Below are 14,661 nucleotides of genomic sequence, written 5' to 3'. Positions count from 1 at the left end.
ATTAATTACTTAATTTATTTTTAATTAATTAATGAGGAGTACTTGGTAATAATGAAAATTTAAGAAGGGGTCCGCGGATATCTGAAGTTTGAGAAACACTGCTTTAGAAGTTTCACTATCATTTCCCAATGATATTATCTGAGAGGAACTGTTCGTTTATTTGCTAATGATGCAAAGTTGGGTAGAGCAATAGTGAATGCACATGATGTCAAAATTTTGCAGGATGATTTGGATAGATTGGCAGTCTGGGCTAATGAGAATGGATGTCAGTTTAATGTAGCAAAGTGTAAGTTTATGCATTTTGTGGTGAAAAAATTAGCAGCAGTATATCACATTGGTGGAACTGTACTCCAGGAGGTTGACGAAGCCAGAGATTTGGGTGTGTTGGTGGATAGGGAGTTGAAGTTTAGGGGGCACATAGCAACAGTGGCTAAATCAGCTCATCAGATTACCTGGTTACTGAAGAATACTTTGACGAGCAGAGGCAAGCAAGTTATTGTTCCTCTTTATCATGCCTTAATAAGATCCCATCTTGACTACTGTGCCCAGATCTGGGACCCTGGGTTTCTTCTTGATAGGAAGGAGGTAGAGAGGATCCAGAGGGGGATGACCAAGATGATAGCTTATTTATGGAATGAACCTTACGAGAACAGGTTGAAGATCTGTGGGTTACAGAAATTGGTTGATAGGTGGAAAAGGGGGTGATATGATTGAGACATTCAAATTACTGAAGGGTTTTTACAAGATTAATTGAGAGAATATTTTTCAGAACAGGTCTGGTGATGGGAGAACTAGGGGCCATCCATGGAAACTGAGTAAGAGTGTAGTTAGCAAGGGTGTTAGAACTAGGTTTTTTGCTTGGAGGGTGGTGAATGAGTGGAATAAGCTGCCAGAGTTTGTTGTGGGTGCCATGACTGTAAATGATTTCAAAGAAAAGTATGATATGAAAAATGCAAATGCCGAATAGTTGTTCTTGATATGATGTTTAAGGCCTTCCTCGATGAGTCTAAGGACTCCTTGGAGTTGCCAGTAATAATAATAATAAAGAAGATTTTTTTTAATCCCACAATTCAAGAAAATTGACCATACAACTCACATTATTTCAGACAATATATATAGGGTTAAGTTGGGGACCAAGAGGTAGTAGCAGTTGTCTGCCATACTCTCTTCCCTGAATGCCAATTAAAATCATGGATGGATAGTCTTGGACTAGCTATCAGTGATTGGCTAAGGGTGGATATTGGCTTCCTCCACCTCCTCAAAGTTTCCAAAACTTAGGGTTGACCAGCCTCACCTACTCCCTTTGCTTTGGGGAATAACAGGCTTTAACAGAAAGTTGGTCATATCATGATAAATTATGATATAGATTTATTTCTTATGTGAACTCTAATCTTTAAATCTCCTTAAAAAATCTCCCTCTGTACTTCAGTTGGTTTCAACAGAGTATTGTAGTTGGAAAGACTTGAGTTTGAATCCCGTCTACGATACAAGGAGCCTTAACAGGACTTTTCAAATCCAAGTTGAGTTAGCCATCTCAACTTGGATTTGAAAAGTTCATCAGTCATATACAGACATTGCAGGGTTATTCCTCCCAGAAACTCTGATTTTTCTTTCCATAACCAGGCAGACTAGCCATTTAAGCTAGTCTGCCTGGAAGAAGAAAAACCCTCTACCTCGTATGGAGGTAGAGGGTTTTTCTTTCAGAAACTCTGATTTTTTATCCCTCATAACAGACAAAACCAGTCTTCATCAATACACATAACTAAAGACATAGGATAGTAACTGCAAGATGGAAGAGATTAGAACCTCACCATCTTTCTACTGCACATTATGGATCTCAGGTAGAGTGTTTCTGTTTTGAAACAGAAACAGACTCTAATAATTATTAGAGTCTGTTTTTGTAACATAGGCCTTTAAGGCCAATAACCTGTAGATTGGCTTTCAGAACTCCAGTTTTAAGATAAGCTAGTTAACCTAACCAGCTTAAATGGCTAGTCTGCCTGGTTATGGAAAGAAAAATCAGAGTTTCTGGGAGGAATAACCCTGCAATGTCTGTATATGACTGATGAACTTACCTTCATATGAAAAGCTCTGATTTATTTCATATCCTAGACAGGATTCGAACTCAGATCTTTCCAGCCAAAGGGCTTTGTCAAAATTGACTGTCACCTCTATGAATGCTCCTCCAATGTCCCTTGCAAACAAGTATGTGGAGAAATATGAAGCAGCATCCTTAACAGGAGCTGTTTCTGATTGAATGGTGGCATTATATCTATATTGTAGATGCACACTATAGTGAACACCACTATAACAAAATGATGCATTATAATGAATTAAGGAAAAGACCTGGAATCAGCTGGAATCATACATAAAAACACAAAATGACAACATGAAAAGTACAAATGCAAACAATAATAGTCAACATAATAGTAAATCCCCTGGGTGTGATAATATCCCAGCTGAGCTGCTGAAAGCTTTGACTGGCAATAATAACAACTACTAGTGGAATTCATTCAGGACATCTATAAAACAATACAATTACTTGAAGTTTTTACAACATCTATCTGCATACCAATTCCAAAGAAAAATAATGTAAAATTGCGACGATTACAGAACTGTGAGCCTAATATCCCATGCATCTAAAATTATTTTAATCATTGTTAACAAACAAATTGAAAGAGCCTTAAGCGGTGAATTGAGTGAACAACAGAAAGGCTCTTCAGAAGAGGAATGGGAACCATTAATGCTATCCTGAAACTAAAAATACTAACAGAAAGATCACTTGAAAGAAACAGGAACATTTACATATGCTTCATAGACTTTCAGAAGGCTTTTGACCAGGTAAAATATAATAAAATGTTAAATATATTAGATAAATATATAAATTAATCATTAGACATAGAAGATCATGTACTTAAGATTATAAAAATACAACAATCTTAGATATGCTGATGATACCATTCTAATAGCAGAAAACAGAAACAAATTAATCAAATTACTGTAGCTACTAATTGAAGAAGGTAAAGAATTTGGATTAGATATAAATGCAAAAAAGACCAAATTTATGAAAATCTCAAAAGAAAACAGATCCAAGCCAGAAATAATCATAAACAATATGAAAATTGAACATACAACAGAATACAAATATTTAGGCACCTACTTTACTGCAGATGGAAAGCGAGATAAAGAAATAAAAATAAAAACAGCCATAGCTAAAGATGCCTTCTGGAAAACTAAAGATCTGCTCAACAGTTCTGTGGGTATCGAGACAAAGAAAAGAATGATAAGAACATTAATTTGGCCAGTTTTTACATATTGAAGTGAGACCTGGATATTCAAGAAGAGAGTAAGACAACAGGCCTTTGAAAAGTGGTGCTATAGGAGAGCTCTGAAAATGTCATGGACAGAACATGTGACAAATACAGATGTCCTACAGAGAATGAGACCACAGAGATCTTTATTACAGGAAATGATCCAGAAAAAGATAAGGTTGGCAGGACATGTAGTGAGAGGTTCAGCAGGTCAGAGGATACTAACAGTTTTAGAAGGAAAAATAATGGGAAAAGGATCAAGAGGCAAAAAACGAAGGACATGGCTATGCAGAAACAAAAAGGAAAGCCACCAACAGAGAGAACTGGAAGGCCATGGTGCTGCACCCTCTCACTGAGGAAGCTACATGAAGAAGAAAAATAGTCAACATAAGAAGGAACTAGAAGAGCCGGAAATTATAAAAATCTAGAATTAGTGTTTCAATTTCAAAAGGTTAAATTAGCTTAAATTAATGTCACTCACCTGAAATCTTCATAATGAACTATTGTAAATATGTGCAGACTGTAAAAATTTAGCTCGAAAACTCAAAAATTCTAAATCATAAACTTGGAATTTTTCCACTCACCACACAAAAAAAGTGCTCTTTACTATTCTGCTCACACCCTCCTTATAAACTTCAGGAATAGCTTCTTGTTCTATTTGTATTTTCCTCCATTCCATGAAAGATATCTTTCACATTAATCTAGGAACACCCTTTACCAATTTAGTATCAATCATATGACTCCTGTTGCTCTTCTTATCCACTGGTTCTGCAAATGACACCCCTTCAGACACCACCTTAGTTTCTCTTTTCTAGACTCTTTCCAAAATGCTTTCATTCCTTGAAAATTAGATGATCAAATCTTTGCAGACTAATCTATACTGCCCTGGTTGGCCAAATGGTTAGCATATCATCTATGCAACAAACAGGCTATGGGTTCGAATCCTGCCAAGGGCATGTATATTTGTGATTATCTTTAGGTGGAAGATGAATTTCACTGCTTAGTATGGAACTACTGCCCTGTCATTGGAGGCCTGAAGTGGTTTGAAAAAGTTTCTATGTTAAGTCTCTACAGTAGGGTTTCTGGAATATATAAAAAAATAAATGAAAAAATACAAAAAATTAATAAAAACAGAAAAAATCCTTAGCCCACCGATGCTATAGGTTTACATAATCCTTTTGTGGGTGGAAGCCACATAAACAAGCATGTCAATGCCCTCCTCATGATTACTATAACATGCTGTGTCATTCTCATATTCTAGTAATGTGGTCCTGAAATAATCAGATCCTTGTCTATCATCACCCACTTAATCTCTTGTCTCCTCTCATTCCAAATTTCAAACCTTATGGTTTGAAATTTCATAATTCATAACATTGAATTGGCAGCCATTTATTTGCTTGGATAGAAAATCTTTTTTTTTTTTTTTTTTTTTTGCATTCTGTAGAGCCACAACACCTGCTCCATTTCTCATATCAAATCAGTATTTGGAATTATTACTAAACTAAAACACAGAGCTATTCATATTTTTTTGTAAAATATGATAATAGTTATCAAAAGAGAACTGTCTATAAATTATTAGACCACAAAAAAAAAACCATCACAGTGAATTAAGATACAATAAGAACTATTTCTCCATACTTAGATACCTTCAAACACAATGCATCTATATTACAAGACATGGTTATCAAAGTCTCTTATGAATATGTAATACAGCTCCTCAATACACCTTCACCATTCACCTCCAAACTTACAAAACAGATTTTTCCCCCCTCTTGTTTTATTCCTTCCACTGTTGTCTGCTGAAACAATCTCCCTCTTATGTAATTCCTAAAGAATAGAATCTGAAAATTATTAATATGGATGTTAACCAAGTTTCTTCTTTCTCATACTTTCTGTCCTTTGATGGTATTATAAGTTGAATTACTGATCCAGTACAGAATTAACATAAAAATACATATACATTTTTTAATAATTAAAAATATTTATAAGTCATTTATATAAAAATTAGAAAGAAGAGACATTAAAATTAAATCAACCTATCCAGAGGGAGGAAGTATTAAATAATTTTATGTATCAACCACCCAGGAAAGGTGTCAAGACCTGAAACATGACAGTATACCGTGTGCAGGAAAGTGATTAGAAAGAACAAATTAATTTATTAATGTGTTGGTATGAGGAAGAGGTCGAGCAGCTGGTTTTGCAAGTATGGAGCTGAATGGTAGATGTTGACCAGCAGCTGCCTGTCTTTGTACATGATTAGAGGGAAGTGGAGTAATATCAGTGGCCAGTTCAGTATAGTAGCGTCCACAGAAATATACAGAAAATGCAGAAACAGATTATCTCTATGAGAAAGGCATTGGAGAAAGTCAGAGAAGAGCTATCATGTAAACAGCTCTCTTCTGGATACAATTAAGCACTCTGAAGGAGATTTTTGATGCACCACCCCCAGATGTGAGAACAACATTCTAAGGTTGCATGGATTTGGAGTTTATAAAGTTAGTAGTTGAACAGAATAGAAGTTTGTGCAAAATTTCATTTGTTTAGAATGAAAAAGAATACCAAGCTTTCTGGACAATGAAAGAGACTATGGATGTTATATGTTTATGCCAGGATAAGCCAGATATGAAAGTCATCTCAGGAAACAGAAAAACTGACCTTTGGTTGGGGGAGAGGAATGTTACTGAAAGGGAGAGAGAGTGAAGCATGGGCTTCTGTAAATAGAGCAGGATTATGTTTTAGTAGCATTAAAATTTAATGCTACCAAATCATAATACTGCCATTCTCACCCATTTGAAAATGGCTAGAAGATCTGTATTTATGACATAACAGATCATGCTGCTTGAGTCATCTTAGTACCACAAGGTTTTATGAATGAAGAAGCAGCGAGAAGTGTACCGATGCCACTGATGATGACTTATAATTTTCGAGTTGAAATATTTGGCTGTTAAAAGTGTATTATTCACTTTTCCTTGTATTATTGTGTTAATTAATTAAACAGATCATTACTGAGAGCAAACAAATGATAGAAGAGTGAAATGATAAATTTGAAACTTCTGATTTACACTATCCCAAAGATGTCTCTAAATCTAAATAACGGCAGATGAATATGCACATGCATGTATAAAAAAAAATAATAATAATAAAAATTATAATAATCCTGATATGTGTACAGCTAAAAGAACATATTTTAAATCTTAAACATTTCAGTAATACTCACGTTGTATATAATTCCAAATCAACTGCACTGTAATATAATTCCTTAGTTAAATGGAATCCTGTCATATGACAACGGACTGAAAGGAAATAATGAAACTATATCATTTTAGAGTATTTTTTAAATACTTTTTACATTAAATACATATGAACAGTAACACAGGCATATCACTGATAACTGTAAAATGATATGCAGAAAACTTGCATAGCTTATTAATGGTGCAAAATAACATCAAGGGCCATCAGAAAAATTAATATAAGTTATAAATTATAAACATAAATTAATAAAAGTAATATTAAAATGCATATAAGACACACTGAGTGTAATTCTATTTTTTCCATCTCTTTATAATTCTCCCATTAGCTCAAACAGTTCCCACTGCCACCTGGCACAAAAACAGGTTATCATCAAATTATTAAAAGAGAGAGCCATATGAAATGATAATAAAAGAAACAATAAAATAACTCAGACATTCTAAAAAATAAAAACGTTATAATATCAAAACTATTAATAACGTATTGAATAAACTATCATAGTACAAGACGACAACAACAACCAGATAACTACAAAGGTGCAACTTCTTTAACTCACATCAAGAATGTCACAGGCAAATTACAAAAGTCCTACAATAATATAACTTAAAAGTTGCTTTTAGACCTCTACAAAAAATCTCCATGATGTCAAGATCACCAAAATAACCATATCATTGAGAAATCCATCAAAAAGAACATATCAGAGATGTGGAAGAAAAAAAAAGAGCATATAAATTTGGATTAGCCCTTCACATTACCAACAAAAAACATCAAGTTAATTGGTAAATAACATAAATACTGCATATAGAATTTAATATTTACATACACATATTTAAAGAGGCTAGTGAGATGATACAATGTCTGACCCTGATATTAAATGAGCTTAAATGAAACTAATATTAAATGAACTCCAGGCTGCATACATAAGAGATAAGTATTGATGAATTACACTATGAGACAATATGTTTTATTGTAAGTGGAGGTTTCTGTGGTTTAGAAGTTGACATGGCATATTCCGGTAATTGGACCACATTTTTTTAATAAGCTATATAAAACACAATGAATTAATAAAAGACCCGACAAGTTTCGTAAGTCGTTTGACTTACATCTTCAGGGGTAAAAGGTAACTGAAAGTTAAAACAACAAAAAAGAGATTAATTCTCGTGGGAAGGCTTAGACTTAGACGTTGGTTATGCATTTTTTACTAAATGATTTAAGGAAATTACAACGTCAACTAGGATATACATTAAAATAAATTTTAATATACTTCAATATTTTGCCAACATCACGTTGCCATTTTCAAGAAACTTAAGAACAAGACACGTGCAGGCAGGCACAACAAACATTAAGTGAGGAAGAAGCAGGAAGCTATTATTTCTCCTAAAGTCCTAATGGTGCCCCCTAGTTAGAGCTTTCAGCTTACCTGTGTAAACTGAAAGCTCAGGTAAGCTACACAGGTAAGCTGAAAGCTCAGGTAAGCTACACAGGTAAGCTGAAAGCTCTATTGTTAGATCGGGCTACTTACCTCCCTATCGAGTACAATCCCACCAACTCACAAATTAGAAAACTCCACAAGCTCCTTAAGAAGGTCACTTCTTGGCCTGTGGAAATCACTAATAAATTAAAACCATTTACCCCCCCCCCCCCATATTTATGGACTCCCAAAAATACATAAGGAAAATGTGCCATTACATCCCATAGTGGATGGCACTGATTTCCCCCACATACAAACTAGCTAAACATTTGGCGAAAGCACTCTCACACTATATTGGCAACACACCTTCACACATAAAAAAACTCAGCCCACTTAAAAGTCAGCATAGAAAAATTTACACTCAAACACACTGAATAATGGCCAGTTTTGATGTCTCCTCCTTATTTACAAATGTCCCCTCAAAGAATCCTTAGAGCTAATCCAAGCTAAATTTCCTCCCGATATTACAGCCCTATTTCAGTTCACAATGAACTCAGGCTATTTTGTTTGGCAAGGAAAATTCTACAAACAAATAGAGGGGACAGCCATGGGTTCTCCACTCTCCCCACCCTTGGCCAACTTTTATATGGAGACTTTTGAAGAGAAAGCCTTAACCTCTGCCCCACAAAACCCAACCATTTGGCTTCGTCCGAAGCACTCCTCTCCTTCCTAACACACTTAAACAACCAACACCCCAGAATCAAATTCACCCTGGAAGAAGAAAAAAACAACTGTCTTCCTTTCTCAGACACACTAGTCACCTGCCAGCCCGATGGAACCTTGGTTTTCTCAGTCTATAGAAAACCCACCCATACAGGCAGATCCATTCACCAACAATCCCACCACCCCTCCTCACAACAATATGGAGTTATTAAGACACTACACAACAGGGCTAAACTTATCTGTTCAAATGACAATGCCCTAACCACAGAACTCAACCACATTCTCAACACTTTCTCAGCCAATGGCTACCCCCCCCAAAAAATATTGAAACCAGTAAACCACATCCCCCCCCTCCCCCCCTCACAACAAGGATTACTCTAAATCCATCACCATACCCTATATCCGAGGCACCTCGGAAAAAATTACAAAAATCCTAAAAAAACATGACTTAATTTCTTGTTACAGACCATATAAAAAATTGGCATCACTTATCCGCTCTACTAAATACCAACCCCCCCCACCCAGACCTACCTGGTGTATACCAGGTCCCTTGTAGCTGTAAGCTGTCCTACTTTGGCCAAACAGGCAGGACAGCCAATATCAGAATCTCAGAACACAAAGACTACACCCAGTTTCACCAATACAGCCACTCTGGTCTTGCTGACCACGCGCTGGATACCTGCCAGAGAATACGGTGGAAGAAAGCCACGATAATACACCGTAGTAATACACCACGATAATACACAAATATGAAAGGCTTTTCATGGAATCAGCTTCAGCCCTAAGAAACAATCCAAACCTAACAAATTTGGCTGCATGAGACTGCCTCAAATTTCGGAAACCTACATCAGAAGACCTTTAGCCCAATCGCCATACCAGCACTGCCCACCTAGGGGGCACCATTAGAACTTTAGGAGAAATAACAGCTTCCTGCTTCTTCCTCACTTACTGTTTGTTGTGCCTGCGTGCACGTGTCTTGTTCTTAACTTTCTTGAAAATGGCAATGTAACATCGTTGAAATATTGAAGTATATTAAAATTTATTTTAATGTATATCCTAGTTGACATTGTAATTTCCTTAAATCATTTAGTAAAAAAAGAGATTAATAGTTCATACTATACAGTTGTAGCCATCTGACTATTCATAAAATTAAAAATCAGAATGCAGATTCAAAGCAGTGCTGGGTTTAAAAATTCTGGATGATGCCATGTTCTGTTGTTATTCATGTTCATAACGTCCTAGGTCTGACTGAGGTATATTTTTTATTAAAGCTGACCAAACTTGGTGCAGAATTAATCCTTGATTTTTATTGCATTGTGTTGGTATTTTAAGCATGTTTGCAGCTTCTTTAAATTTCCTTATGTAACAGTTTTTTTCTATGTACAACATGTTTGTATTCTGCCATAGGTACATTGTGGCCAGTGGAAGTGGTATGGAAAGTTAGTCCTGATTTTTGTTCTCTTCTGTTTTGCACCTCCTTTTGGTGTTCTTTCATGCGAATTTCCCCAGATCTTCCTGTTTGTCCTACGTAGCAGAAGCCCCAAGAACAATAAATTTTGAAAACACCTGGTTTTTTTACAAGATGAGGTGGTGGTTTCGGGGGATGTAGAAATCTCGAAATTTTTTCCAGCAGCAGAAAGGGTACTTTGATGTTACATTTGTTAAGTAATTTAGCCATCTTGTCTGTAACATTTTTGATATATGGAAGCATGATAGCGTTTTTGAAATCTGGTTTCTGAGAGATGCTTGTAGGAGGTGTGTGGATGATTTTTTGATAGTCTTGGTTTCATAACCATTCTTTTGAAAGATTTGTGTTAGATATTCTAATTCTTTGTTCCTCTGTGCTGGAAATGTTATATGCTCTGTCCCTTAGGGTTTTTATTAGACCTATTTTTTGCAAAAGGTGGTGGTGGTGTGAGGCCGCATTAAGAAATCTTCCTGTGTTGGTGGGTTTTCTATATATTGAGAAAGAAAGTTTATTATCCTTTACATTGACTTCTAATAGAATGTCTAGAAAAGGCAGTTTCCTAAGTTCTTCTTGTTCTAAAGTAAATTTTATATTATAATGCAAATTATTTAGGTAATCTTTGAAAGCAATGAGTTCATCTGTTGTTCCTGGCCATATGATGAATATATCATCAACATAGCGTAGCCATATTTTTAGTTTTTGATGATAATTGTTTAAAGCATTATTTTCAAAGTTTTCCATAAATAGGTTAGCTAAAGCCAGAGAGAGGGAAGAGCCCACAGCCAATCCTTCTTTTTTGTTCTCAAAATTTGTCTTGATACATGAAAAAAGTATTATTTATACAATGTTTATAAAGATTTACAATGTCCGGAGGAAAAAGGTCTTCTAGGAGATTCACAGTTTCGTTTCTTGGAACATTTGTAAATAGGCTGATAACATCCAAACTTCCTAAGATGTCTGAAGGTCCAATATAATTATGTTTTACTTTTTCAATAAAATGTGTACTGTTCTTGATGAAAGAAGATGTTTTTCCTGTATGAGGTAAAATTGTTTTGGTGAGATGTTTTGGTAAATTAGAGGTCGGAGAGCTTCTACCATCTACTATTGGTCTTAAGGGAATACCTATCTTATGAATTTTTGGTACACCATAAATTCTTGGAACTAATGGGTGTTTTGAATGTAGAGTTCTTTTGAGTTCTTCAGTCCAATTAGTATCTTTTTGATTAGATCATTGGTTTTATTGTGAGTGCACCAAGTGGGATCTCTGTCTAAAGGTTTATAGGTATTAGAATCTTCAAGAAGAGTTTTCATTTTATTATTATAATCTTCAGAGTTAAAAACTACTGTTGCATTCCCTTTATCTGCTTTGATTATAACGATATTTTTGTCTGATTTTAATTCTTTAAGGGAAGTGTATCTCGTGTAAGGAAGACTCCTTTGAGGTAATTTACTTTGCAATAGTAATGCCGTGGTTGTATGCGGATGAGATCTGATGTATTATGTATTACCGGGTAAATTTCTTATTCCTTTTTGTATTTGAGCCATTATGTCAATTTTTGGGATGAAAGATGGTATTAAGGCAAAGTTAAAACCTTTTAGGAGTAGATTAGTTTCTTCTCTTGATAGGACTCTTGAAGAAAGGTTGATAACTACTTTGGCATAACATCAAAGTAGCCTTTCTGCCACTGGAAAAAATTTTGAGATTTCTACATCCCCCGAAACTTCCTCATCATCCTTTAAAAAAAACAGGTGTTTAGAAAATTTATTGTACTTGCGGCATCTGCTACATAGGATAGACAGGAAGATCTGGGGAAATTCGTATGAACGAACACCAAAAGGATGTGCAAAACAGAAGAGAACAAAAATCAGGTCTATCTTTCCTACATAGAAACATACATAGAAAAAAAAACTGCTACATAAGGAAATTTAAAGAAGTTGCAAACATGCTTAAAATACCAACACAATGCAATAAAAATGAAGGATTAATTCTCCACCAAGTTGGTCAGCTTTAATAAAAAATATACCTGTCAGACTTCGGATATTATGAACGTGAACAACAGAATGTGGCATCATCCAGCATTGTTTAAACCTAGCACTGCTTTGAATCTGCATTCTGATTTTTAATTTTATGAATAGTCACAGGCTACAACTGTATAGTATGAACTATTAATCTCTTTTTTGTTGTTTTAACTTTCGGTTACCTTTTACCCCTGAAGATGTAAGTCAAACGACTTACAAAACTTGTCAGGTCTTTGATTAATTCATTGTGTTTTATATAGCTTATTAAAAAAAATGTGGTGCAATTACCAGAATATGCCTTGTGAACTTCTAAACTACAGAAATCTTCACTTACAATTAAACACTTATGGTGAGTGCTTTTAGTATAAAGTTACGCAACTAGAGAAATTATCTATTAAACATCTTAATTTCATCAACTGCCTTATATTCTTAATCCGATGCAGAGATAGTGAAATCATTCCTAAGTTCATCCAAATCAAACGTGCATTCCATACAAATAAAGAGAACAGAATTTACAGAAGAATGGAACTAGCTATTCTGAGAGAAAGGACTGCAGCCACTAGATCAGAATTAGCAAACATTAGCCAAGATACAGTTTCTCTACATGATTAGTTAGCCACATCTCTTCCGTCCGACTTGTGGAACAACACAGATATCATCACATATAACACGGCTACGGCAATCTCTGATCGGAAGAAGCATACTTTAATCAGAAAATTCAACTTACTTCTTCAAGGAAAAACAAAAATAAAGAAAACGCCCAGATTATGCCAAAGTAGTTATCAACCTTTCTTCAAGAGGCCTATCAGGAGAAGAAAATAATCTACTCCTAAAAGGTTTTAACTTTGCCTTAATGCCACGTTTCATCCCAAAAATTGACATAATGGCTCAAATAGAAAAATGAATAAGAAATTTACCTGGTAATACATCAGATCTCATCCGCATACATTTACTTTGCAATAGTAATACCACGGCATTACTATTGCAAAGTAAATTACCTCAAAGGAATCTTCCTTACATGGAATACACTTCCCTCAAAGAATTAAAATCAGACAAAAATATCGGTATAATCAAAGTAGATAAAGGGAATGCAACAGTAGTTTTTAACTCTGAAGATTATAATAATAAAATGAAAACTCTTCTTGAAGATTCTAATACCTATAAACCTTTAGACAGAGATCCCACTTGATGCACTTACAATAAAACCAATGATCTAATCAAAAAGATACCTAATTGGACTGAAGAATGCAAAATAACTTTACATTCAAAACACCCATTAGTTCCAAGAATTTATGGTGTACCAAAAATTCATAAGACAGGTATTCCCTTAAGACCAATAGTAGATGGTAGAGGCTCTCAGACCTCCAATTTAGCAAAACATCTCACCAAAATGATTTTACCTCATACAGGAAAAACATCTTCTTTCATCAAGAACAGTACACATTTTATTGAAAAAGTAAAACATAATTATATAGGACCTTCAGACATCTTAGGAAGTTTGGATGTTATCAGCCTATTTACAAATGTTCCAAGAAACGAAACTGTGAATCTCCTAGAAGACCCTTTTTCCTCTGGACATCGTAGATAAACATTGAATAAATACTTTTTTCATGTATCAAGACAAATTTTGGGAGCAAAAAGAAAGATTGGCTATGGGTTCTTCCCTCTCTCTGGCTTTAGCTAACCTATTTATGGAAAACTTTGAAAATAATGTTTTAAACAATTATCATCAAAAACCAAAAATATGGCTACGCTATGTCGATGATATATTCATCATATGGCCAGGAACAACAGATGAACTCATTGCTTTCAAAGATTACCTAAATAATTTGCATTATAATATAAAATTTACTTTAGAACAAGAAGAACTTAGGAAACTACCTTTTCTAGACATTCTATTAGAAGTCGATGAAAAGGATAATAAACTTTCTTTCTTAATATATAGAAAACCCACCAACACAGGAAGATTTCTTAATGTGGCCTCACACTACCACCCTTTGCAAAAAATAGGTCTAATAAAAACCCTAAGGGACAGAGCGTATAACATTTCCAGCACAGAAAAATGTAGAATTAGAATAATCTAACACAATTATTAAAAACAACACATAAGTCCATAGTAATAACTTAATAGATAGTAATAATTAATAAATAAGGTAGATATTTCATACTAAAACTAACACTACATCTTCAGTGTTACAAACATAAAAATAGAATACAAGTAATGAACATTTGGTGGATCACCTATTAAAATACAATGTTGTCGCGAGCTAGGAAATGAAAGAAATTAATAAATAATTAATATTTAAGATAATTAGTTTTTTGATGATTACATAAAATAAGTCTCCCAGATCTTCGAGAGAGAGAGAGGCAATGATTTCGATTTAAATTCGGTCAGTGTAAAAAAGCTTCACAACTTTTTTTAAAGAGGCGTTCATATTTGAACCTGCATCTATGAAGGAGAATAGCTTTATCCCACTGGA

General features: G+C 34.7%; 1 protein-coding gene across 1 annotated transcript in view; it reads right to left on the bottom strand.

Annotated features, from left to right (window-relative positions):
- LOC150103000 (uncharacterized) overlaps window positions 1–14,661 on the bottom strand; it is a 361,006-nt gene that overhangs the window by 49,339 nt on the left and 297,006 nt on the right. The window contains exon 15 of the mRNA XM_090397703.1: window positions 6,529–6,604. Coding sequence (XP_090253829.1) covers window positions 6,529–6,604 — 76 coding nt within the window. The remainder of the gene's footprint in view (window positions 1–6,528; window positions 6,605–14,661) is intronic.

This window comes from Typopeltis vanoorti, chromosome 9, assembly GCF_054136105.1.
Source record: "Typopeltis vanoorti isolate ZY-2024b chromosome 9, IOZ_Tvanoo_1.0, whole genome shotgun sequence".
Taxonomy (NCBI): Eukaryota; Metazoa; Arthropoda; class Arachnida; order Uropygi; family Thelyphonidae; genus Typopeltis; species Typopeltis vanoorti.
Note: the sequence above shows the minus strand (reverse complement) of the source record. Positions and strands in the feature narration are given on the sequence as shown.